The sequence below is a fragment of the Corvus cornix genome, chromosome 6 (assembly GCF_000738735.6).
Source record: "Corvus cornix cornix isolate S_Up_H32 chromosome 6, ASM73873v5, whole genome shotgun sequence".
Taxonomy (NCBI): domain Eukaryota; kingdom Metazoa; phylum Chordata; class Aves; order Passeriformes; family Corvidae; genus Corvus; species Corvus cornix.
In genome coordinates, this window is record NC_046336.1 from 4,216,458 (window position 1) to 4,239,249 (window position 22,792).

The following is a 22,792-nucleotide window of genomic DNA, read 5'->3' on the forward strand; positions in this document are numbered from 1 at the left end:
ACTTTGTGTGTTATGTGATCAAAGGATGAGAGAAGAGGCAGAAGATATTGTAGTGCCAGTGAAAATATAAATTAATAAAGGACAAGGAGAAATAAAGTCATAATTGAGAGGAAATATACCACAGGTCATGCTGGATATACTTTGCCACCTGTTTTTATGGGTTTTTTTAAGATGAAGTGGTTTGCCTCATAAAAGGGAATCCCACCTAGAACAGGCCCTAACTGGATAAGATTGGCTTCTATCAAAGCCATGCATCCAGCAGGACTCCTCCAGTCTTCTCCCTGGCATGTGATGGTGATGGTGTCAATACCACCATGGCCTATTGTATCCCAAAGGATGCCTCCAGCTCTGCCTCACTCTGTCAGGGAGAAGGGACTGAGCTACAGAGAGTAAAAAACCAGCTGAATTTTCTTAGCTGAATTAAAAATGAGCATTAATTCTTTCTTTTCATGAATGCTTTTCTCATTTTCTTATTTTTGGCACAGTACAGCTCTATTTGGAGCCCTGACATAAGGATAGAAGGTGACATGGAAGGAACACGGTTCAATGCAAAAATCTTTAGTATTAAGAAGCATTAAGATTTGCTTTTTCAGCGTTCCTCAGTCTCCTTTATGAAACAGATCCCAAGGAAGTCCTGCAGAGGGCTAATCCCGTGTACCAGGAACCAGCAGTGGTGACAGTAGGGCTGACATTTGTGGTCTTGGAAGAGCAAAGTTGTTTTCCAGAACATCTTAAAGAAATCTATCAAAATCTGCTCCTAGGAAACAAGCAGGGTTTGTAGTGAAATAGCTTTGGGCTGGAGGTTGGGCATTAATCTTTCTTCACAGAGAGAAGTTTTGCTGCACTGGCAGATCTACCCCTCCCTGGAAATAGCTTTATTTAGTGTTATAAATTCTCTAAGTATCTTGGCCTGGAGGGGCTAAAAGCAGAGGGAAAATGCGGAGATGTTCTGGAGGCTGCTGCCACTGGAGGGCAGGGAGGCTCCGTCCTTGGGAAGCGAGCACGGGGCTGGGAAAAGATGCTCAAACACCACAGAGCTGGTGTGGCACCCATAAAGACTCTCCACCTGAGCAAATCCCTTTAAAACTAAGCAGAGGTGAAAATAGACATGTGCATATTTGTAAAGAATTTCACTGAAGTACTTTTGAAGGAATAAACTGGAGCTGACTGCCTTTCTCCTGTAGGTGTATTTCTTACTCGTGTTTATTTGTATTTCTCATTCCCTGGGGAGAAAAAGAAATCACTGATGTGTGTGAACTCACAGCTTTTTCCCCATGCTATAGTAATATATTTGTTACTTCTTCCAACATCATGCTGCACTCCTGAAAAGTTTTCTCATGCAGCAAATCCTGGTTTTTGCTGAACCCATCACATTCCCAACAATCTGGGGCCGGCCATGTCCAGTGTCCTGCCACAGTGGAGGTGTTCCCAGTGCCAAACTCACTTGTGCTCCAGCCCCTCCCCCAGCTCTGTTCCCTTCCCTGGACACGTTCCAGCCCCTCAATGTCTTTGTTATCCTGAGGCACCCAAAGCAGATCCCAGGAGGTGCCTCAGCAGTGCCAGCACAGGGGATGGTCACTGCCCTGGTCCTGCTGGCCACACTAATGCTGGAACAGGCCATGTTTTCTCCCTGGCAGCCTTTCCAATAAAGTCCAATAAATTCTGAAGTGGAAGGTGTTTCTGAGGAATGCTTAGAGAAAAGGCAAATCCCAGCTGAAGTAACTCACATCCTCAATAACATAACCTGCAAAGAGATTGCCTGTATTTGTGGTGAATTTATTGTAAAGTGAAAACTTTATATATGAAGCTGCTTTCCTTGGACAAAACTGAGTATTGAGTGCTGGGTCCAGCTTTGTGGCCCCAGAGGAGAATTCCCTTGGGATAAGGATGTCACATCCAGCTTCTGGAAGCCCCAGTGAGGGAAAATCTTTTGTCAGAGGTAAAGGCTATGCCAAGGTCAAGGGGTGTCAGTGACCTTGGCCCCACACATGGCAGGAGAGGTCATTTCAGCTGTTACCCAGCTAAGGCTTTGTGTCAACACACCTTGCTTGTCTTGGCATGTGCTGCATTCCTGCAGCTTTTCCTGCTTTTCTCTTTCATGTGGACAATGGTCTTAATGGAGAGCTTTTCTCAGCTTCCAGCAAATCCCTTTGACCTCAGCAGCACCATGGGCAGGGTCACACAGAGTGCCACCAGCGCCGGTGACATTCTCCAGCGCCCTTTGAACATTTGTCATCACAAACGTGGGACTGGCCTTGGGGTGCCAGGGACTGAGGTGTCACTACTGCTGCCTTTAAATTTAAGTAGATTTTGATAATAAAATCAATGCAGTGAGACACATGAAGTGTGCAGTCTGACTCACTCCCAGTGCAGAGAGGAAGATAAGACTCTGTAGGCTGCCAAAGTTAAATGATTTATTCCCATCTGAACAGTGGTTATGAAATTAGTAGTAATGAACTAAATTACCTGTGTTAGACAAAGGTTAGTGGGTATTTATTGATATATTTACAACTAAGTTTTTCAATTAATAGAGCAAAATCAAGGTTCAACTCATCGAGACAAGGATGATCAAGAGATGAGGGTAATCAAGCCAAAGCAACACAATGTCACCAGGACGTCCTATAACTTTGCAGGGACTTTTCATTTCTCTGCATTTTAATATCACTTAAGGGCCTTTGAGTTTCATTAGGAAGTGAAAAAAGTCTCTTAGGGGTTTTTTGTGTGGGGGGTAACTCTAGATAACAGATAAAATTAAGAATGTTGTTTTATGCAACAGCTTTCCTTTTTTAAGACTTGAAACTTTTAAGGACCCAATCCAGTGAAGAGGTTTTTCACACACAAAAAGTCTCATCCTTTCAGTACTGTGGCAAACCATGTTTATATTTATCGTTCAGTTTCATACATTAGTTCTCCTTAAAGATTAAAAGTCCATGGTTAACCTCATGAAAACTCATGTAAATCAGAATTACTGCTTTTATCATGGTCAAAATATGCTGTATTTTAAGTTTTTCCTCATGCATAAGATACTGAAGAAACTAAATAAGGTGCAAATCAGGAATAATTTAAAGAGGAAGTTTTTTATGGTAGTGAAATTTTTTTCAAGATAGAAATAGTTGAATAGATATGAAATTGTAAATGCCAGGTATTTCAGTTCCCATAGAAGCTGATAGAGGAGGAAATAGAGAAAATATACATTTTAACATTACAGTTTTTGTAAAATTAACTGTAGCTTCAGAACAGGTTCTTCACCCAGAGGGTGGCTGGGCACTGGAACAGCTCCTCTGGGAAGTGGTCACAGCACCAAACCTGCCAGAGTTCAGGAGTGCCTGGACAACATTATTAGTCAGGTGGTTTAATTGTAGGTACTCCTGTGAGGAGCAGGGAGCTGGACTCAATCAATAATCATGGATTGTTTCCAAATCCAGATATTCCGTGGTTCAATGATAACACTTCACCTTTTCTGTAAAACCCGTTTTGTTTCACAAAGAGTCCAACAACTGGATAATTAATTTAGAGCTGACTTTCCTGGCTAACAACTTGAAAAATCAATCAGTGGAGAACAGGATAAGACTTTGCAAGTTTTTTTACCATCTGACAGACATTAAAAAAGTTGCCAGGATTAAATCTGGGTAAGGACCTAAAAGGGCCAGAAGGTCATGGCGTATCCTTCAGAGGAATTTGACACAGCTCTGGTTCCTTTTTCCTGCTTTCTGCCCCTGAGCTGCAAAAGAGTTGTGACTCTAAACCTTTGCATTTGGTTTATCCTGATTATCTCACTCAAATGAATGATCCTCAAATGTTCAATAAAAGCTTTGTCAAGGCGGGATGTGTGGGATTAGGACCTTAACTTCAGGAAAAGTCTCCTGTGCGAAAGGTTGTTGCTTCTATAAGGGCAGAACGTGCCTTGGGATTGCTTTTTGTTGCTCCTCCCAAGCCTTGGTACTGAGAAAACAGAACTGGTTAAAAGAAGTTACAGGTGATTAAAAAAGTATAACGGTAGTATAACAGCATTGGATGGACTCTGAGTGACACTGCTTAATGTGCTCTGAAAGATTTTGAATCATAGTTGGATGGAAGTTTGCCATATCAAATACAGATTTTAAAAAAAGGAAAAAAGAGGGAAACACTGCACAGGACAGAGATTTGGTGACAAGATGGGTATTAAGAGAGGTATAATGCTGTGGAGAAACATGTTTTATAGTTCAGGGGAGCATTTATCAATTTGACAAAATTAAAAATTCATTGTGGCTCCTCTTGATCAAGCAAAGGTATTACCTTGTACAGGAGCAAACAGCACTGGCATCGTGGTGGCTGTCACACTTCTCTCTACACCACCCCTTGTGAGAACATTCCCACAGATATTTCTCATTCCCCCTGCACTGCACATCATCCATGACAATTTTTCTGGGGCTGTGAGTAAAGGTGACATTTCCTGAAGGTGATGCAGCATGTCCACACACCTGCTGGTTACAGACAACTTCTGTATCACTTTGATCCCAGAAAAAATATTTCAGCCTGCCCTTAGCACTGCTTCCACCCATTCACCACCCTCACTGACATTTATTTCAAAGACAAAAGAGAATTTCCCTGAACCTGGACATTTCATGGAGTCAGAGATTTATGCTAGTTGGTTTATGCTGCTTGCAGCAGGTTGTTCTGGACCGTGTCTGTAGGAGTATTGAACACCTCCAGTGCTTTGCTCTGTACAGGTTCAGTTCTGGAACATCAGACCATGATATTAAACACAATTGCACAAATGTAAGAAGTTTGCCCCTTCCTTCACATCCTGTGCCAGCTGTGAATAAAGAAATCAGTCACTTCTAGGTGGAGTTTTCAGTCACTGCAGTAAATACAAAATCTGTGAAGGAAATGGGCTATTGCACATGGTGCTGAAGATACTATTGAAACAATAAGAAGCAGATGAATGCACCTTGTTTCAGGACTATTGCACAGGTCTAAACCAGAAGTCAGACCAGTTTTGAAATACATCAGTTTATGGTTGTGGGGGAAATATGAATTTTTAAAGTGTTAGTGATAAAAGAGTTGCATAAATGAGACAATGTCGTCAATAAAATGAAAATCCAAGGTAAATCAAGATAAAACCAAGGGATTTTATTTGGTAGGATTTGGTACTACAGAGGAAATGTTGCTGCAAGGCAAGAAACTGAAAGAGCAGTGATGGCCAATGTAATTTCATACAATGGAGATACTTCGAATTTCTAAAATCATTCTAGCAAATTTTTTTGCAAGAATTCATTTCTAATAGCTTCATTTTTCATGTACTTTAATTGTTGTTGGAAGCCCTTCTCTTTTGTGGGACCAGTGGTTAATCCCTCCCCTTGGATATCCCACGGCAGCCGCTGGCCCAGGAGGAACCAGGGAGAAAACATTACCAGGGCAGCGGAGTGCCTTATCTGCAGGAAACAAAATGCTATTTTTTTTTCAAAATGCAATGCCAAGAATCCTCAAAACTGTCCAGATTCTATCCTGTGTTTCAAACAGTTAATTTCCAGCTTGACTTTTGTCAAACTGGCTGTCACACTTGGCTGCCTTCAGGCAGCACCTCGTGTGACGCGGATGAGTCCTTGCGGTGCTGGCAGGGAGCAGCCCACTTGTCTTCCCCAACAATGCATTCCTTAGCAAAATCCAGTGAACTTCTGAGACAAAGAGGGCTTGTCTCACGCTGGCAGGGCTCAGATCAAGTGTTTGCTCTACGTGCTCAGAGTGCTGCTCTCAAACCAACGCTGCCTGCTCAGGAGCCCGAAAGGAATTTGAAGCAGCAGGTTCTGGCCACCCTTCTGCAGCTGGGGCTATGGTGTTGGATTTCTGAGCCTGAACTGGGGATGGCAAGATCCAGCATCTGGGCTTTGCCAAATAGAGTCGTGGAATCGTTGAGGTTGGAAACATTTTTGCATGGAGGCACCGAGCCCTCACATGAACATTACTCAATTTTCATCATATCTCATGCAACAAAGACCCACTTGAATCCAGGCCTAGCAATAGAAGATGGTAACTAATGCCAAAGGCTTCAGAAATATCTCAACATCACTAGTCAGTCACTAGGAGGAAAGAGAGAATCCACCTCTCTGAAACGATGGTTCCTGAAAACTGAGAAAAATACAGGAAAAAAAAAGTGACAGTCATTCAGACTTGGCAGGCTCTTTAGAACAGCAGCAGTACAATTAAATTCTATATTACACCCTGTGACTAATCCACTTATTTCAGAAAAAAAGAAGAAAAAGTTTGGTTGGATGGGTACCAGGTGATTCAGGGCAAAAGAGGTGCTCCAAGTGTTATTCTAGGAAATGAAAACAACTCTCTCTCCCTGTGACACAGCCGGGTCACTGACCAGTTTCCTCAGCCAGAAGAGGTTTCATTAAAATAGACTTTTTGTGTCATGAGTCTGAGAGAGAAAGTCTCCCAAAGTTCACAAGCTGCTGTGAGAATTTCAGTGTCTCCTTAGTTTTTGCCACCTAGATATAAACTGCCAAAAAAATTAAAAATACAATAGGTAGGTTCTAGTACAATCCTGTTAAAAAAGCTTGGTTGTGACTCAGTGAGTCTGATGGAGTTAACTAAGAAAACAAAATTGTCAGTTGGTTGAAAAGATCTCCAGGCTATATTCCTTTAGTTATTTAATTGGAATTTGGTGCAACCAGTGGGGCTCAGGTGTTAAAGGACCCCTAAGCCAGAAACGGGAGCAGAAGGTTGTGCTCAGCTGCTTAATTCAGCTTGATGTCAATGGATATTTGTGGGATTCCAGGGGCAAGCGTGGGGAGAAAATAAAGAAAACAAGAAAAATGGTGTTTCTTACCCATACCCTGCAAACCCTAATTAGCTTTTTTAAACCTCAGTCTACATGAGGATTTGTTATTAACAACTGGAAAATCAATCTACTTGCTGGCTATGAGATGCAGGAACAAAATAAAGTTTATTTATACCCAGTTATAAATATTTTTGTGGCAGGTTCCTGGGAAGGAGGACTACAGAGATGAATTATCTTCTTCATACTCCAAAATTAGGATAGCAAGATAAGCAGGATGGGAAATTCAGCATACAAACAAGCAAACAAGGGCTTTGTTTCTGAGCTTTGCTTCAACCCCTCTTCTGGCCAAATAGGAGGCTTGGTAACACTGGGAACAGCATGAAGTCAGGAACCCATAGACTCCATGCAATTATTTACTGAAAATATATATATCTATTTTAAATCAAATTGCTTTTGATCCCTTCTCTTCCCATTAAAGGAACCTTTAGGAGAGTCTCTCAGGAATGTGCAGTTTTGTCAGATTTCTGAGCACTTTCAGCTGCTTGCTCATTGTCCCCTCCCAGTGGGACATGGGAGAGAATCAGGGAAAAATAAAATAAAATAAAATAAAATAAAATAAAATAAAATAAAATAAAATAAAATAAAATGAAGTCAAGTGCCTTGAGCTCCCCCCCCAGCCTTCTCACCGGCACAGCCAGCACGAGGAGCTGACAAATCCTTGACTGAGTGCGAGAGCTGCTCAGAACCATCAGTGTGTTCTCAACATTATTCTCATCTTAAATCCAAGCAGGGCTCTGTACCAGCTGCTGGGAAGAAAATTAAATACCCCAGCCAGAAGTAGGGCAGTGGTGTAATTCAGTCACTGGGTTGACGCTTCTAAGGGATTTTCTCATGGTGCTGCCAGCAAAATATTTATTGATGCTAAGGTGATTAGCTGAGTGCATACTACTGAGGAAACAAGCACGTGCTACATGGTTGAGTCGTGACAGACACACCAGGAGGAAATGAAATAACCTAATACCAAAGTCAGACCAGTTATTCAAAGGAAAAAGCTGCCAAGTGATGGGGTTTGTGTCTTCTGTGAGGGCAAGGAGGTGACAACAATGATCAGCTGCCAGAAAATTAATATAAAAAGAGCAGACGAAGTGTCCTTCACGTGCTCCTGGTTCTTGACACCCTTGTGTTTGCAGGCACCAGGCTTCACGGTGAGATTGGCGTAACACTGATCCCCTACAAACCAAAAAAAAAACCAAACAAAAGGCCAAATAAACAATTTTAGCTTACATTTTGGCTTTAATTCTTTGTATTTTTTAACTAGAACATGAAAGGCAAAAATCCCAGGTCATGTTTTCATGCACCAGTGATAAATGTTTATGTGGGATTTGGCTGTTTGCATTTCCAGCATATTTCAGTCTGATTTATGAATGTGCATAAGACATTCTGAAAGCCTGGGTAAGTCCTGAGAAGCCAAACTCCTCACAACCTCAAAGCATACAACCACAAAGGGAAAAAAAATTAAATAGTTTTGTGATCAGCAACCAAAACTAATAAAAACGGAACAAAAGTCTTCCTTCTGGAAAGCAGACGTTGAATGTCTTTCACCTCTTGACTGACATTTGGGTGAGAGCTGAAAAATCTCATGGCTGAGAGTCAATCTCTTGGAGGAGATTTGTAGTTTTGCCTCGTTTAGGATGTATATCAGTGGGAAGGCTTCCAACTGATATAACAAACCTTTAGAATAGATGGTGTGTTTCAGCCTTAAGGCTTGCAAACAAATCCTCTTTAATAGCTCAGTGTCTTTTGAATTTGGATTTATTCAATCTAGAGAATTGAAAACTTAATAGAAAATGTATCAATCAATGCTCAAAATAATTAGAATATTGTATAGCCACAATTCCAGTTGCTGTGGTAAGATCAATTTTTACATTTCCTTTCCAGAGATGATCCATTCTCGCCAAATTAAATCTTCCTTCCTTTCAATAAGCCTTGAAATATTTCTTGATGCCTCATTCACATTTTCGCTCCAGCTCACAAAATTTTGAGGCATTAGGTAAATGGTTTTAGGATGATGTGAGAGAAGAATGAAAGAGGAGGAAAATGATAAAATGATTGTGCTAAACAACTTGTGGCACGGAAGTTGAAATTATTTCTTAATCCTTGAAGTGGTGTTAGGATTACAAAGCTGTTCTAAGGTATTGTGGCAGAATTTATTGCAGATAAAGATATCACAGCTTCCTACAAATGGCACATGTGGGACTGTCATCAGTGAAGCATTTTGGTGGCTCATAATGTGTAAGGTTTACCCTGCATTCATCCAGTGAGGGATGCTGACCTTTGCTCTGAAGAAAACAGCTTTTTCGGTTCCAGTCTTGCAGAAAAACCATTAAGAGCAGAAACAACAACTGCCAGGATGGTGACAGCACCAACCATCAGTGTGAGGGAATTGTTGTCAGCAGTGGGAAGATATTTAAATATTTATATTGAGATAAATTTTATATTAAGATATTTAGAAGCCCCCTGCTTAGTGTTTCAGAAGCAGGGGCTCAGACCCTCCCTGGGAATTTTTAATCAAATAGACCACACTCTTCAACACAGTAAAACATTTGTATTTTAAGCACAGAGGCATTAATTTGAGAGACATAATAGATTTATTGCTTTGTAAACATTCCTTCCTTCGATTATAAATTACACTGCTCACAGAACAGATTACTTTTAGCTTGGCAATCTCTGCATTTTATAAATAAGCACAGACCCATCATTGTTTCAGTGAGAAATTCAGCATTAAAAGCAATACTCAAAATAATTAGAATATTGTATAGCCCCAATTCCAATTGCTAGAAGAGCCCAGCCCTATGAGTGAAACTTATTGGAGTTTGATTCAGCATATTGAAGATCAAGGCACAAAGAGCTCCCAGATCAAAGTCAGAAATAAGCAAACTCACAGATTCATTGCTTTCAACTATTTGGACAGGCTTCATATTAGCAGGGATGAGAACTCAACTAAGTAAACTTCAGAAAACAACTGAGAAGCAGAAAACAACAGAGGGAATGAAATGTTTCTCAAGAAGGCTGGGAATTTGCTCCTGGCTGGCTGTCTTGGACTCATGGGCTCGTTTAGTTTAGAAAAGACCTTTAAGGTTGTCGAGTCCTGCCATTAAATTAGCACAGATAAGTCCACCATCAAACCATATCCCCAAGTACCATAAAATTCACAATCAGACTGGAGCTAATTAGCACAATTCAGGGAGTTATAGTACTAAAATGGATTACAGGCAACTCCCCTTTGGGACAGCCAGAGCAGTTACACTTTATAAAAACACAGCTGAAAGCAGAAGCTTGCAAGGTGTTGATCCTTCCTTTTTTATGGCAAAGTTGGCAAAAGCAGATTTCAGTGACAGGTGACAGAGCTATGGCTTTTCTTGAAGCCTGTTGGTCATCTCAGAGCAAATGAGAGAGAAATTTATTCAGGTTTCCTGGTGTTCCCACTCGGAGCATGCTCTTCTTGGAGCTGAAGGGGTCCAACCACCACTTCCACTTTCTCCTCAGCAGAACTGGTGTCTCTCTTGGCCCTGGTGCTGCAGGTCTGGTAGCAGTGGGAGGAGTAGTCCCCGAGCCTGCAGACCAGCATCTGGCACTTCAGGTACACTGATGGGTGCCGGCTCATGAACTCAAAGGCATTAAATTTGAACCGAGCAAAGTGGCTGGAAGGGGAGTAGAACGTGGCATAGGAAGGATCTCTAGGACACCTAGAAAGGGACAAAAAGGGAATTAGTCTTCATGGATGCACACAGGCATATTCCTGCAAAATTACAGAATAAAAGTAAGTTATATCATAGTCAGCTACTAAGAACACAGTGGGATGAAAATGCAACTTGCATAACATAGTAGAGACTTTTAAAATACAGACTTTTTAAAGTCCTATGAAGCAGCTGGAGCATTGGCAACTCTTCCTCTTTTTCTGAGAGAAGAACACTTTAAGTGGTGAAGAGGGAAGAACAGACTCTTACTTGTGTCAGTACTATACAAGGCATAAAAAATTAGTCTAATGCTTTACCCAGTTTTACTAAAGTATTTAACTCCTAGGATGGTAACTCCTACTGCCAGTTTTCACTGTCTCATCTACGTTTCTCCCACTGCTTTGATTTTTGCTCACAGGACAAAGATGAAGTAAGTGAAATGAAATAATAGTAAGGTCTAAATATAATTCTTATTTCCAGGCTCATACTGTAAAAATAAAAAATATAAAAAATCAATAATTTTCACAGTCTGTTGATAGTGAGTTCTAAACCAATTCAGATTAGCTGCATTATTTTAAATAAATGTGGATGACAGGTGTGATTCTAGCAACTTGAAGTGATGCCTTTTCCTGGTCTTAAAATCGAGAATCAAACACGGTTAGAAGGGGAAAAGGGATTTTACATCTGTATTTATTCTAAGGATCCTTAGGTGCACCATGCCCAGGTGGAATGCACTGAAATGCATGCCACAATGCACACACACAAGAGACTGGGTATATCATTATAGGTGTTACTAATTAGCAGATCTATCAAAGATTCCCCCATGAGAGGCTCGAATGGGCCCCCCTCCCCAGGGAGCCTTCCCCTGGATGGTTCTATCTTAGTTTACAGAATGTGTTCTGGAGAGGACCTTGATGTCTGGGGCTTTCTGATCCCTAACTATGAGGCTTCTAAGATGTTTAGTCTCCTAGCTTGACAAATAAGTCTAAGAATGTAGACTAAAAACCACTAAGAATACAGAAGTTGTAAAAAGGTATAACAGGGGTATAAAAGAAAAGGCAAAAAATCATCATGACATCAGAACAAAACTCTTACCCATTCTTGACTAAGTAATAGGCCAGCGTGTTAAAATCATGAGGGTCAGGTGATGCCACACAGGTGTCCACAACCACCTTCAGGTTTGGGTCTGAGTTGTGAAGACAAGCTTGGAGGTACAGATTTTGGTTGAGGTCGATGTAGTAGGGAGAGCTGCGCACTTGCCGCAGGAACGCTGGGGAATCGTAGAAGGTGATGTTCATGTTGTATCTTCCAAACTGATACTCATTCACGTCCACAGTGTCCTCAGCAGCATACATCACCTGCTGCCAGCTCTTCCTCAACATTTTGCAGCTGACGTGTAAGTTGATATTCTTTTTCCTCTTGATTATGTACCCGGAAGATGCAACCCTGATCATGTTGGAGTAGTTGATTGTATCGTTGTTCTCCTGTGTAACAACGCAATTTAAAATCAGGAATTGCACTTTTGTCACATTCCACCTAAGTCCTAAGTTTTGCTAAGCTTAAATATGCAGTTGAGTGCCCCAAACAGGGAGTGTACCTCTTGTATTGTCCCACAGCTGTTGTAGGGAATGTTGAATACAACCTCCTGTGACGTGACTGTCGGTCTGCAGCGACTGTCGTTCAGGATGACCCTCTGTGCTGAGTAGCCTTGAGACTGGAGGTAGTCTCTGCTGACCACAACGTGCATGTAGTCTGGCAAGCACTGAATGGCTGATAGAAGGGGAAGATACAATATGTTTGTGACTTCAGGAATTTGGTAATGATTTTTTTTCTAAATTTAGAAGTTATGCAGTTCCCACCCCAACCCATTGTATTTCACGCACATCATTCAATTTCCACAAACATCTTTAAATTTACACAAACATTTATTTTGCAAACAAAAGCAATAAATAGGCTTGTCTGTTGAGAAACACTGGCCAGGAACTTACTGGTGTTGTGACCTGCTGGAATGGAGGAGTAGTGAGCCTGAAACCCTCTGAAGGAGTATCTGGAATCGCTGTGGAAGCGAACACTCATCATGTTTGAAGAGGACACGTATGTGGGAAAGGAACCAGAACAGAATCTTCCAAGAAGAGGGGAAGAGTGGAGAGGCCCATCATAGACTTCAATGTAGTCATGCTGGCATGTGCCACTTTGCATCCTGGTGGACAAACATCAGCACCTTGTCAAATCCATTTCAGAAACTCTGACTTCACTGCCTAACGTGCTCAAGTCTTTCAGCATTTAAAGTTTTCACAGCGAAGGTTTAATTTGGCTTGTACACAGCTTTAGCAGAAAATGGTGAACAAAAAATGCAACAGCAATCCGGACTTTGAACTGGTCTTCCAACTGTGGATGTTATTGGAAGTATCTTTAAAATTGGGAAGGTTGCCTGTTTCAGATAAGATTTCAAACTTCTCAAGTGAGTTTTGACTGATATTTGCCCAGCGAATCAACGATTTACTTACACGATGTCTCTAAATGTGAGTGTTACACGGAAATTGTTCTCTACTTGTATTTCCCACACGCAGTCAGCGTCGTTTGGATAACTTCCAGGATAGTTGGGACTCTGCAGCACCCCAGAGGAATCTGAGATTGAGCCACCACAAAAATAAGGTGCTGCAGAAAGAAATGGGAAAGAATTTACTTACAGTAACCTCTGCAAAAGTGTACTTGAGCTGTACATGTCTCATCCACAGCTGTCGAAAAGCAAGTCCCCTGCTGACTGCAGGTCATAGTCTGTAGGAGCCAAATCAAAACTAATATTTGTTTTCATTTTAGGCTTGCTTTCATGATGAATTTGGAATGCCCTCAGTGGTGGATTTTCATCCATGGTGTCAGACTACCCTCTTCAGGCTGGGCTGGTAATACCTTGATGTTTTCTGCCCCTTTTCACAGTTGAGGCAGATTCTGGGAGGTGTCATGACAGTTGAAATGGAAGTGCCTTCCTCAACAGACAGCCTCTCATCATCCTCTACTCTGCTGCTTCTCTTTATTCCCCTAAGGTCTTTGAAGGGTAAATAAGTTGCAAATTTTCTAGAAAACTCTGTAATTTTACGATTTCAGGCTGAAATAAACGCTCCAGGCCGCTGTGAAAAATCTTAAGTATAAATACAGCTGAAAAAGCTTTAGTGTTCCTGCCAGCATGAATGACATAATTCTTGTTAAACACACAGATAATCCCAGAAGTGTGTTTGTAAGAAGGTGAGCACAAGCTCTGAACTTAAATCCTACAAGATGTGACATGAAAAGGTGATAATCCATTTTATATTCTGCCTAAAAAATCATGCACATTTGCAGTGATACTGTCAAAGACAAATTTAAAAAAATGTGCAACAGGGAGACAGACAGACCACAAATTAGGAAGGTGAGAAGAGCCACAGAAGAGCATTACCTGGTGGAGGTGTTGAGGTGGCCACAGGAGCTGTGGGTGTGAAGGAAGAAGAGACACACATGAGAAGTGCAGTTCATGAGAAAGGTCCTGGGGCCAAGACATGGCCTTGTTTTGGGGCAGAGTGTTAAAATGGGGACCACAAGAGGCAGGGGATGAGGACACAGGGGGCCAGGCACAGAGGGCCGTGAGCTCCACAGGAGACCCAGTTGCCACCACCAAAAATGATCATATTCTCATTTCTTCTGATCATATCCCAAAACCCAGAGTATGTCAAGGAAATAGTGCTACCCACGCAAGACTTGAAGAGGCAAAGGCAGAATGATGCCTGGGTGTGTTACCCCGGTTGCAGTGAAAGGAAATCCCTGCTCAGGGAGTTTCACCAACTCAGCGATGGCTACAGAGTTCCTGGACTCAAAGCTCAGCTCCCCCATTTGCCACATATAGAACCCATTCAGAATGATGCACGCACAGGCCTGTGGTGTCTGCTGGCCACTCACCTGCACAGATGACACCGGCATCCTCCACGTGCCTGCAGTTGTGCACGCCCCAGCCGTTGTGCCGGCACATCTGCAGGGAGGGCTCGTCCCCCGCGGCACTGCACGTCGTCCAGGAAGATGCGGCCGGAGCCCAGGCCGAAGTGCGCAGTGTCCAGCGCAGCCACGGGCTGGCCACAGCCCAGCTGCCGGCACACCACCTGGGCATCCTGCAGGTCCCACTGGTCGTCACACACCGTCCCCCACGTGCTGCCGTCGTACAGCTCCACGCGGCCCTCGCAGCCGTTCCTGCCGCCCGACAGCCGCACGCTGGCCCCTGGCACACGGCACAAGGCACAAGGACGAGCTCACTCCAGCCCGGCACTCTGCTGTCCCCACAGGGGCCACTGCAACAGGGAGCCTGCGTGGCTGCTGCAAGGCCAGCGATGGGGCTGGGGGCTGGACTTACCTGTGGAATATGGCCTGGCTCTGGTGGGCACTGGAGCTATGGATGCAAGGAAGAATTTGGTGTCAATGCCAAAGGTTCCAAAGAGAGTTGGCACATGTCATGCAGCTCAGAGTAGCCCATTTTCTAGGAGCCCCTGTCCTATGACTCCTATGACATCCTGCTGAGTTCTTTCACTCCTCTGAAATGAGCATCTTGACTTCTCTGTTTCACACAGGAGCCCTGTGCATACAGAGACCTCTCCTGAATTTCAAACTATTTAAGGCAGTAGCTTTCTTTCCTGCAGCCACATCCCCATTGCCAGAGCATGTCTAGCAAATCGTTCTGGTAGTAGCCATGCAGGAATTGAGGCACTTAAGGCAGAAAGAACATGTTGCTGCTGGTTGCAGTGAGAGGCAATCCCTCTGCAAAGAGTTTCATTGAGCCAGCACTGGCTGCAGAGCTCCTGGACTCAAAGCACAGCTGCCCCATTTGCCAGCTCTTCCCCATGCTCTGTTTGCACCCTCACTTTAGTTTGTGGTGGCCTGACTGGTGAGGCCCAGGGCTGGGAGACTCCATGCAGTGCAATCAGCTCTGGGAGAGGAAGGAGATCAGGAGCAATAGGGAGAGCAGCGAGTGAGAGCGGACGGGGTTACCTGGTGTGCTGCTCTTTGCTGTGTTAGCCATTGTCTCTGTGGTGGTTGCCAGTGCTGGGTGGACACCTTGGGTGTGGCAGGGGATGGCTGTGTGGTGATCATTTCCAGAGGGCTGGGATGTCTCTGTTAGGGACGTGATGAGTTTCAATGGCAATGGAAATGAAAAGCAGAGCTGGAGAACTAATGCCAGGAGAGGGTGGAGCTCTTTTCCTACTTACTTTCTCAACCTGACTGCAGCCTGACTTGCTCCCAGTCCTGCCCCATCCTCCCTCAATCTTGCCCTTTGCCCCTCACTGGACGCCAAGAAGCAGGAGGTGTGGGAGCCTGCTGTTCCATCTCTGAGCAAAAAACGGGGTTTGTGCCATGACATCAACTTCAGCCCAAGGCGGCAGAAGACCCCAGCCTCAGCTCAGCCCTGGCTGTACCAGGGGAGCTCAGCTCGGTCGTTCCCGGAGGACAGACCCGGAACCCTCTTAGAATGGTGCACACAAGGGCCGTTGGTGTCTGCTGGCCACTCACCTGCACAGATGACACCGGCATCCTCCACATGTGCGCAGTTGTGCACACCCCAGCCGTTGTGCCGGCACATCTGCAGGGAGGGCTCGTCCCCGCGGCACTGCACGTCGTCCAGGAAGATGCGGCCGGAGCCCAGGCCGAAGCGAGCGCTGTGCGGGGCGTCCACGGGCTGGCCACAGCCCAGCTGCCGGGCACACCACCTGGGCATCCTGCAGGTCCCCACTGGTCGTCACACACCGTCCCCCACGTGCTGCCGTCGTACAGCTCCACGCGGCCCTCGCAGCCACTCCTGCCGCCCGACAGCCGCACGCTGGCCCCTGGCACACGGCACAAGGTCAGGTTTCCACCGACCAGCTCCTGGAGCCCCAGACTTCCCAACTGTTTTGCAGATTTTGGCCCAGTGACCATGAGCTGGGGTAGTGCAGAGCAAGTGGCTTGGTGGGGGATTCTAACTGCGGATAACACTCCAGCCATTCAGACATCAGTCTACACCTGTCCAGGCACCTGGTGGTGTCCTGTTGAAGCTTCTGGGCAGAAGTCATTGATTCACGGAGGCATTTCCAGAAAAACCCTTTGCAGCCTTGAGAATGAATCAACCTCTTTGGGGGACCACTCATGTAGCCTGGAGTAGTCATGGGAAGAGGGGACCAGCAGCCTTGCACTGAGCAGGAATCAGCCCCATTTGGACTCCCCTGTTCTCTTCTTGTGCCAGGTTGGGCCTCACGCAAAACTGGACATAAGCTGGGTGGAGCAAGGACTTACCTGTTTGTGAGCGGCCATTGAAGCAGGAGGGTTGGATTGGCAGCTGGAAGGAAGAAGAGGGAGTGAATGCAATGGCAGTGAATGCTTCAGTCTTGTGGCAGTGTATGGACTTGGACGTGGACATGGACATGGACATTGAGAATTCATGGTGCAGGACTAAAGGGGGAAGAGAGCTTGGGTCCTGCCTTGCTCCTATCCTGATACCAGCCTGACCTGTCGCCAGTCATGCCCCATCCTCCCCAAAGAACAATCCTGCACTCCAGCTCTTTACACCCTCATTTAGTGCCTACAGCAGGAAAGTGTGGAAAATCTGGTGTCCCCCTCTCTGAAGCAAAAATGGGGATTATTCATCACTCAGGCTTTCAACCCCAGGAGGCAGAAGACACCAAGGCTCATCTCTGCCCTGGCTGTACCAGAGGAACTCAGCATGACTATTCCCAGTGGACAGACCCAGAACCCTCCTAGAATGATGCACACAAAGGCCTTGGTGTCTGCTGGCCACTCACCTGCACAGATGACACCGGCATCCTCCACGTGCCTGCAGTTGTGCACGCCCCAGCCATTGTGCCGGCACATCTGCAGGGAGGGCTCGTCCCCACGGCACTGCACGTCGTCCAGGAAGATGCCGGCCGGAGCCCAGGCCGAAGTGCGCAGTGTCCAGCGCAGCCACGGGCTGGCCACAGCCCAGCTGCCGGCACACCACCTGGGCATCCTGCAGGTCCCACTGGTCGTCAACACCGTCCCCCACGTGCTGCCGTCGTACAGCTCCACGCGGCCCTCGCAGCCGCTCCTGCCGCCCGACAGCCGCACGCTGGCCCCTGGCACACGGCACAAGGCACAACATCAGGGTTCCAGTTCCCAACATCCACAGCTGCCACCTCCACAACTCTTTTGGAGATTTTGCCACAGTAACTTTGATTGAGGTGTGCAGATCTAAAGAGACTGAAGAAGGCTATTGACACAACAAGACCCCTGGTTTGTAGAAGGCTGATGCATCATGAGCAAGGATGCTGCTGGGGAATCCTGTGCAAACAGCCTGGGGGTACTGGGAGCTGCTCAGAGCATTGGGGGCATTTGCTGAAAAGGCCTTTCCACACACCATGATCATGGGACATCCCCTGAGGTGTACCACTCATGCACCCTGCAGATGTTTGACTCTATGGGGCCTGAGAGGGTATCCATGAGGGACTAGGCAGCTCTGCTTGATGGTTGCAAAGCAACGGCCATGACGTGGCATCAGGACAGATACCTGGGTCTTGGGCAGCCTGGCAAGCACATGGGCTTGAGGGAAGGGATTGCTCCAATCCACTTCATACTTGCTGCCCTACAGCCAGGAGCCATGGAGTGTCTGGCAGACCAGGGCTTGGACTCAGCACCATTGCACCTGCCCTTCTGCTGGGGCTCAGATCCTCCCTGGCAGAAGCCCTCAAATGACAAGACCCTTGTGGGTCATGGCAGGAAGAACCAGCAACACTGCATTGAGCAGGCTCAGCCCAGCAGGCCCCCTCTCTTCTCCTCTTGTGCCAGGATGGGGCTCCCTGTAAAACCAGGAAGATGCTGGGGGACAGGAATTACCTGTTGTGTACGGCCATTGAGCAGGAGGGGTTGGATTGGCGGCTGCAAGGAGAAAGACAGAGTGAATGAAAGAGCACTAAAGGCAGCAAGCTTGTGGCAGGGGATGGACATGGACATGGAAAGGCTAGGCTCAAGGACTAAAGCGAGGAAAGGTCATGGAGGTCCTGCCATTGACCTATCCAGACACCAGCCTGACATATCCCCAGTGCAGCCCATGCTGTGATCCCACAAACCTGCTCTTTGCAACCGCATGGAGCACCTCCACCTGTGAGACAGGTGGGCCAGCTCTGCCCTCTCTGGTGCAAAAATGGGCATTTTGCATGACACGTGTTTTAGCACCAGGCAGCAGAAGACCCCAGCCTCTCCTCTCTGCCCTGGCTCTGCATGGCTGCTTCCAATGGATGACACCTAAAACATCCGGTGTGACCTGCTGCCAAGCTGGTGGTGTCTGCTGGCCACTCACCTGCACAGATGACACCGGCATCCTCCACGTGCCTGCAGTTGTGCACGCCCCAGCCGTTGTGCCGGCACATCTGCAGGGAGGGCTCGTCCCCACGGCACTGCACGTCGTCCAGGAAGATGCGGCCGGAGCCCAGGCCGAAGTGCGCAGTGTCCAGCGCAGCCACGGGCTGGCCACAGCCCAGCTGCCGGCACACCACCTGGGCATCCTGCAGGTCCCACTGGTCGTCACACACCGTCCCCCACGTGCTGCCGTCGTACAGCTCCACGCGGCCCTCGCAGCCGTTCCTGCCGCCCGACAGCCGCACGCTGGCCCTGGCACACGGCACAAGGCACAAGGACGAGCTCACTCCAGCCCGGCACTCTGCTGTCCCCACAGGGGCCACTGCAACAGGGAGCCTGCGTGGCTGCTGCAAGGCCAGCGATGGGGCTGGGGGCTGGACTTACCTGTGGAATATGGCCTGGCTCTGGTGGGCACTGGAGCTATGGATGCAAGGAAGAATTTGGTGTCAATGCCCAAAGGTTCCAAGAGAGTTGGCACATGTCATGCAGCTCAGAGTAGCCCATTTCTAGGAGCCCCTGTCCTATGACTCCTATGACATCTGCTGAGTTCTTTCACTCCTCTGAAATGAGCATCTTGACTTCTCTGTTTCACACAGGAGCCCTGTGCATACAGAGACCTCTCCTGAATTTCAAACTATTTAGGCAGTAGCTTTCTTTCCTGCAGCCAATCCCCATTGCCAGAGCATGTCTAGCAAATCGTTCTGGTAGTAGCCATGCAGGAATTGAGGCACTTAAGGCAGAAAGACATGTTGCTGCTGGTTGCAGTGAGAGGCAATCCCTCTGCAAAGAGTTTCATTGAGCCAGCACTGGCTGCAGAGCTCCTGGACTCAAAGCACAGCTGCCCCATTTGCCAGCTCTTCCCATGCTCTGTTTGCACCCTCACTTTAGTTTGTGGTGGCCTGACTGGTGAGGCCAGGGCTGGGAGACTCCATGCAGTGCAATCAGCTCTGGGAGAGGAAGGAGATCAGGAGCAATAGGGAGAGCAGCGAGTGAGAGCGGACGGGGTTACCTGGTGTGCTGCTCTTTGCTGTGGTAGCCATTGTCTCTGTGGTGGTTGCCAGTGCTGGGGTGGACACCTTGGGTGTGGCAGGGGATGGCTGTGTGGTGATCATTTCCAGAGGGCTGGATGTCTCTGTTAGGGACGTGATGAGTTCAATGGCAATGGAAATGAAAAGCAGAGCTGGAGAACTAATGCCAGGAGAGGGTGGAGCTCTTTCCTACTACTTTCTCAACCTGACTGCAGCCTGACTTGCTCCCAGTCCTGCCCCATCCTCCCTCAATCTTGCCCTTTGCCCCTCACTGGACGCCAAGAGCAGGAGGTGTGGGGAGCCTGCTGTTCCATCTCTGAGCAAAAACGGGGTTTGTGCATGACATCAACTTCAGCCCAAGGCGGCAGAAGACCCCAGCCTCAGCTCAGCCCTGGCTGTACCAGGGGAGCTCAGCTCGGTCGTTCCCGGAGGACAGACCCAGAACCCTCTTAGAATGGTGCACACAAGGGCCTTTGGTGTCTGCTGGCCACTCACCTGCACAGACGACACCGGCATCCTCCATGTGCCCACAGTTGTGCACACCCCAGCCGTTGTGCCGGCACATCTGCAGGGAGGGTTCATCCCCACGGCACTGCACGTCGTCCAGGAAGATGCGGCCGGAGCCCAGGCCGAAGCGAGCGCTGTGCGGGGCGTCCACGGGCTGGCCACAGCCCAGCTGCCGGCACACCACCTGGGCATCCTGCAGGTCCCACTGGTCGTCACACACCGTCCCCCACGTGCTGCCGTCGTACAGCTCCACGCGGCCCTCGCAGCCGTTCCTACCGCCCGACAGCCGCACGCTGGCCCCTGGCACACGGCACAAGGTCAGGTTTCCACCGACCCAGCTCCTGGAGCCCCAGACTTCCCAACTGTTTTGCAGATTTTGCCCCAGTGACCATGAGCTGGGGTAGTGCAGAGCCAAAGTGGCTTGGTGGGGGATTCTAACTGCGGATACACTCCAGCCATTCAGACATCAGTCTACACCTGTCCAGGCACCTGGTGGTGTCCTGTTGAAGCTTCCTGGGTGCAGAAGTCATTGATTCACGGAGGCATTTCCAGAAAAACCCTTTGCAGCCCTTGAGAATGAATCAACCTCTTTGGGGGACCACTCATGTAGCCTGGAGTAGTCATGGGAAGAGGGGACCAGCAGCCTTGCACTGAGCAGGATCAGCCCCATTGGACTCCCCTGTTCTCTTCTTGTGCCAGGTTGGGCCTCACCGCAAAACTGGACATAAGCTGGGTGAGCAGGACTTACCTGTTGTGAGCGGCCATTGAGCAGGAGGGGTTGGATTGGCAGCTGGAAGGAAGAAGAGGGAGTGAATGCAATGGCAGTGAATGCTTCAGTCTTGTGGCAGTGTATGGACTTGGACGTGGACATGGACATGGACATGAGAATTCATGGTGCAGGACTAAAGGGGGAAGAGAGCTTGGGTCCTGCCTTGCTCCTATCCTGATACCAGCCTGACCTGTCGCCAGTCATGCCCCATCCTCCCCAAAGAACAATCCTGCACTCCAGCTCTTTACACCCTCATTTAGTGCCTACAGCAGGAAGTGTGGAAAATCTGGTGTCCCCTCTCTGAGCAAAAATGGGGATTATTCATCACTCAGGCTTCAACCCCAGGAGGCAGAAGACACCAAGGCTCATCTCTGCCCTGGCTGTACCAGAGGAACTCAGCATGACTATTCCCAGTGGACAGACCCAGAACCCTCCTAGAATGATGCACACAAAGGCCTTGGTGTCTGCTGGCCACTCACCTGCACAGATGACACCGGCATCCTCCACATGTGCGCAGTTGTGCACACCCCAGCCGTTGTGCCGGCACATCTGCAGGGAGGGCTCGTCCCCGCGGCACTGCACGTCGTCCAGGAAGATGCGGCCGGAGCCCAGGCCGAAGCGAGCGCTGTGCGGGGCGTCCACGGGCTGGCCACAGCCCAGCTGCCGGCACACCACCTGGGCATCCTGCAGGTCCCATTGGTCGTCGCACACCGTCCCCCACGTGCTGCCGTCGTACAGCTCCACACGGCCCTCGCAGCCACTCCTGCCGCCCGACAGCCGCACGCTGGCCCCTGGCACACGGCACAAGGCACAACATCAGGGTTCCAGTTCCCCAACATCCACAGCTGCCACCTCCACAACTCTTTTGGAGATTTTGCCACAGTAACTTTGATTTGAGGTGTGCAGATCTAAAGAGACTGAAGAAGGCTATTGACACAACAAAGACCCCTGGTTTGTAGAAGGCTGATGCATCATGAGCAAGGAGCTGCTGGGGAATCCTGTGCAAACAGCCTGGGGGTACTGGGAGCTGCTCAGAGCATTGGGGGCATTTGCTGAAAAGGCCTTTCCACACACCATGATCATGGGACATCCCCTGAGGTGTACCACTCATGCACCCTGCAGATGTTTGAATCTATGGGGCCTGAGAGGGTATCCATGAGGGACTAGGCAGCTCTGCTTGATGGTTGCAAAGCAACGGCCATGACGTGGCATCAGGACAGATACCTGGGTCTTGGGCAGCCTGGCAAGCACATGGGCTTGAGGGAAGGGATTGCTCCAATCCACTTCATACTTGCTGCCCTACAGCCAGGAGCCATGGAGTGTCTGGCAGACCAGGGCTTGGACTCAGCACCATTGCACCTGCCCTTCTGCTGGGGCTCAGATCCTCCCTGGCAGAAGCCCTCAAATGACAAGACCCTTGTGGGTCATGGCAGGAAGAACCAGCAACACTGCATTGAGCAGGCTCAGCCCAGCAGGCCCCCTCTCTTCTCCTCTTGTGCCAGGATGGGGCTCCCTGTAAAACCAGGAAGATGCTGGGGGACAGGAATTACCTGTTGTGTACGGCCATTGAGCAGGAGGGGTTGGATTGGCGGCTGCAAGGAGA

The 22,792-nt window shown here is 47.7% G+C and overlaps 1 protein-coding gene across 1 annotated transcript in view; it reads right to left on the reverse strand.

The window, feature by feature from the left end:
• Nucleotides 1-9,429: 9,429 nt before the first annotated feature.
• The window catches only part of DMBT1 (deleted in malignant brain tumors 1), a 35,022-nt gene continuing 21,659 nt past the window's right edge, over nt 9,430-22,792 (reverse strand). Inside the window, 25 exon segments of the mRNA XM_039553977.1 lie at nt 9,430-10,512; nt 11,599-11,987; nt 12,101-12,273; nt 12,492-12,703; nt 13,011-13,161; nt 13,937-13,966; nt 14,434-14,527; nt 14,529-14,746; nt 14,879-14,914; nt 15,511-15,564; nt 16,030-16,216; nt 16,218-16,244; nt 16,246-16,343; nt 16,789-16,944; nt 17,295-17,415; nt 17,417-17,523; nt 17,526-17,606; nt 18,364-18,405; nt 18,827-19,207; nt 19,270-19,305; nt 19,895-20,017; nt 20,409-20,720; nt 21,169-21,210; nt 21,669-21,980; nt 22,740-22,781. Of these exon segments, the coding sequence (XP_039409911.1) occupies nt 10,227-10,512; nt 11,599-11,987; nt 12,101-12,273; nt 12,492-12,703; nt 13,011-13,161; nt 13,937-13,966; nt 14,434-14,527; nt 14,529-14,746; nt 14,879-14,914; nt 15,511-15,564; nt 16,030-16,216; nt 16,218-16,244; nt 16,246-16,343; nt 16,789-16,944; nt 17,295-17,415; nt 17,417-17,523; nt 17,526-17,606; nt 18,364-18,405; nt 18,827-19,207; nt 19,270-19,305; nt 19,895-20,017; nt 20,409-20,720; nt 21,169-21,210; nt 21,669-21,980; nt 22,740-22,781 (3,710 nt within the window). The 3' untranslated portion in view covers nt 9,430-10,226.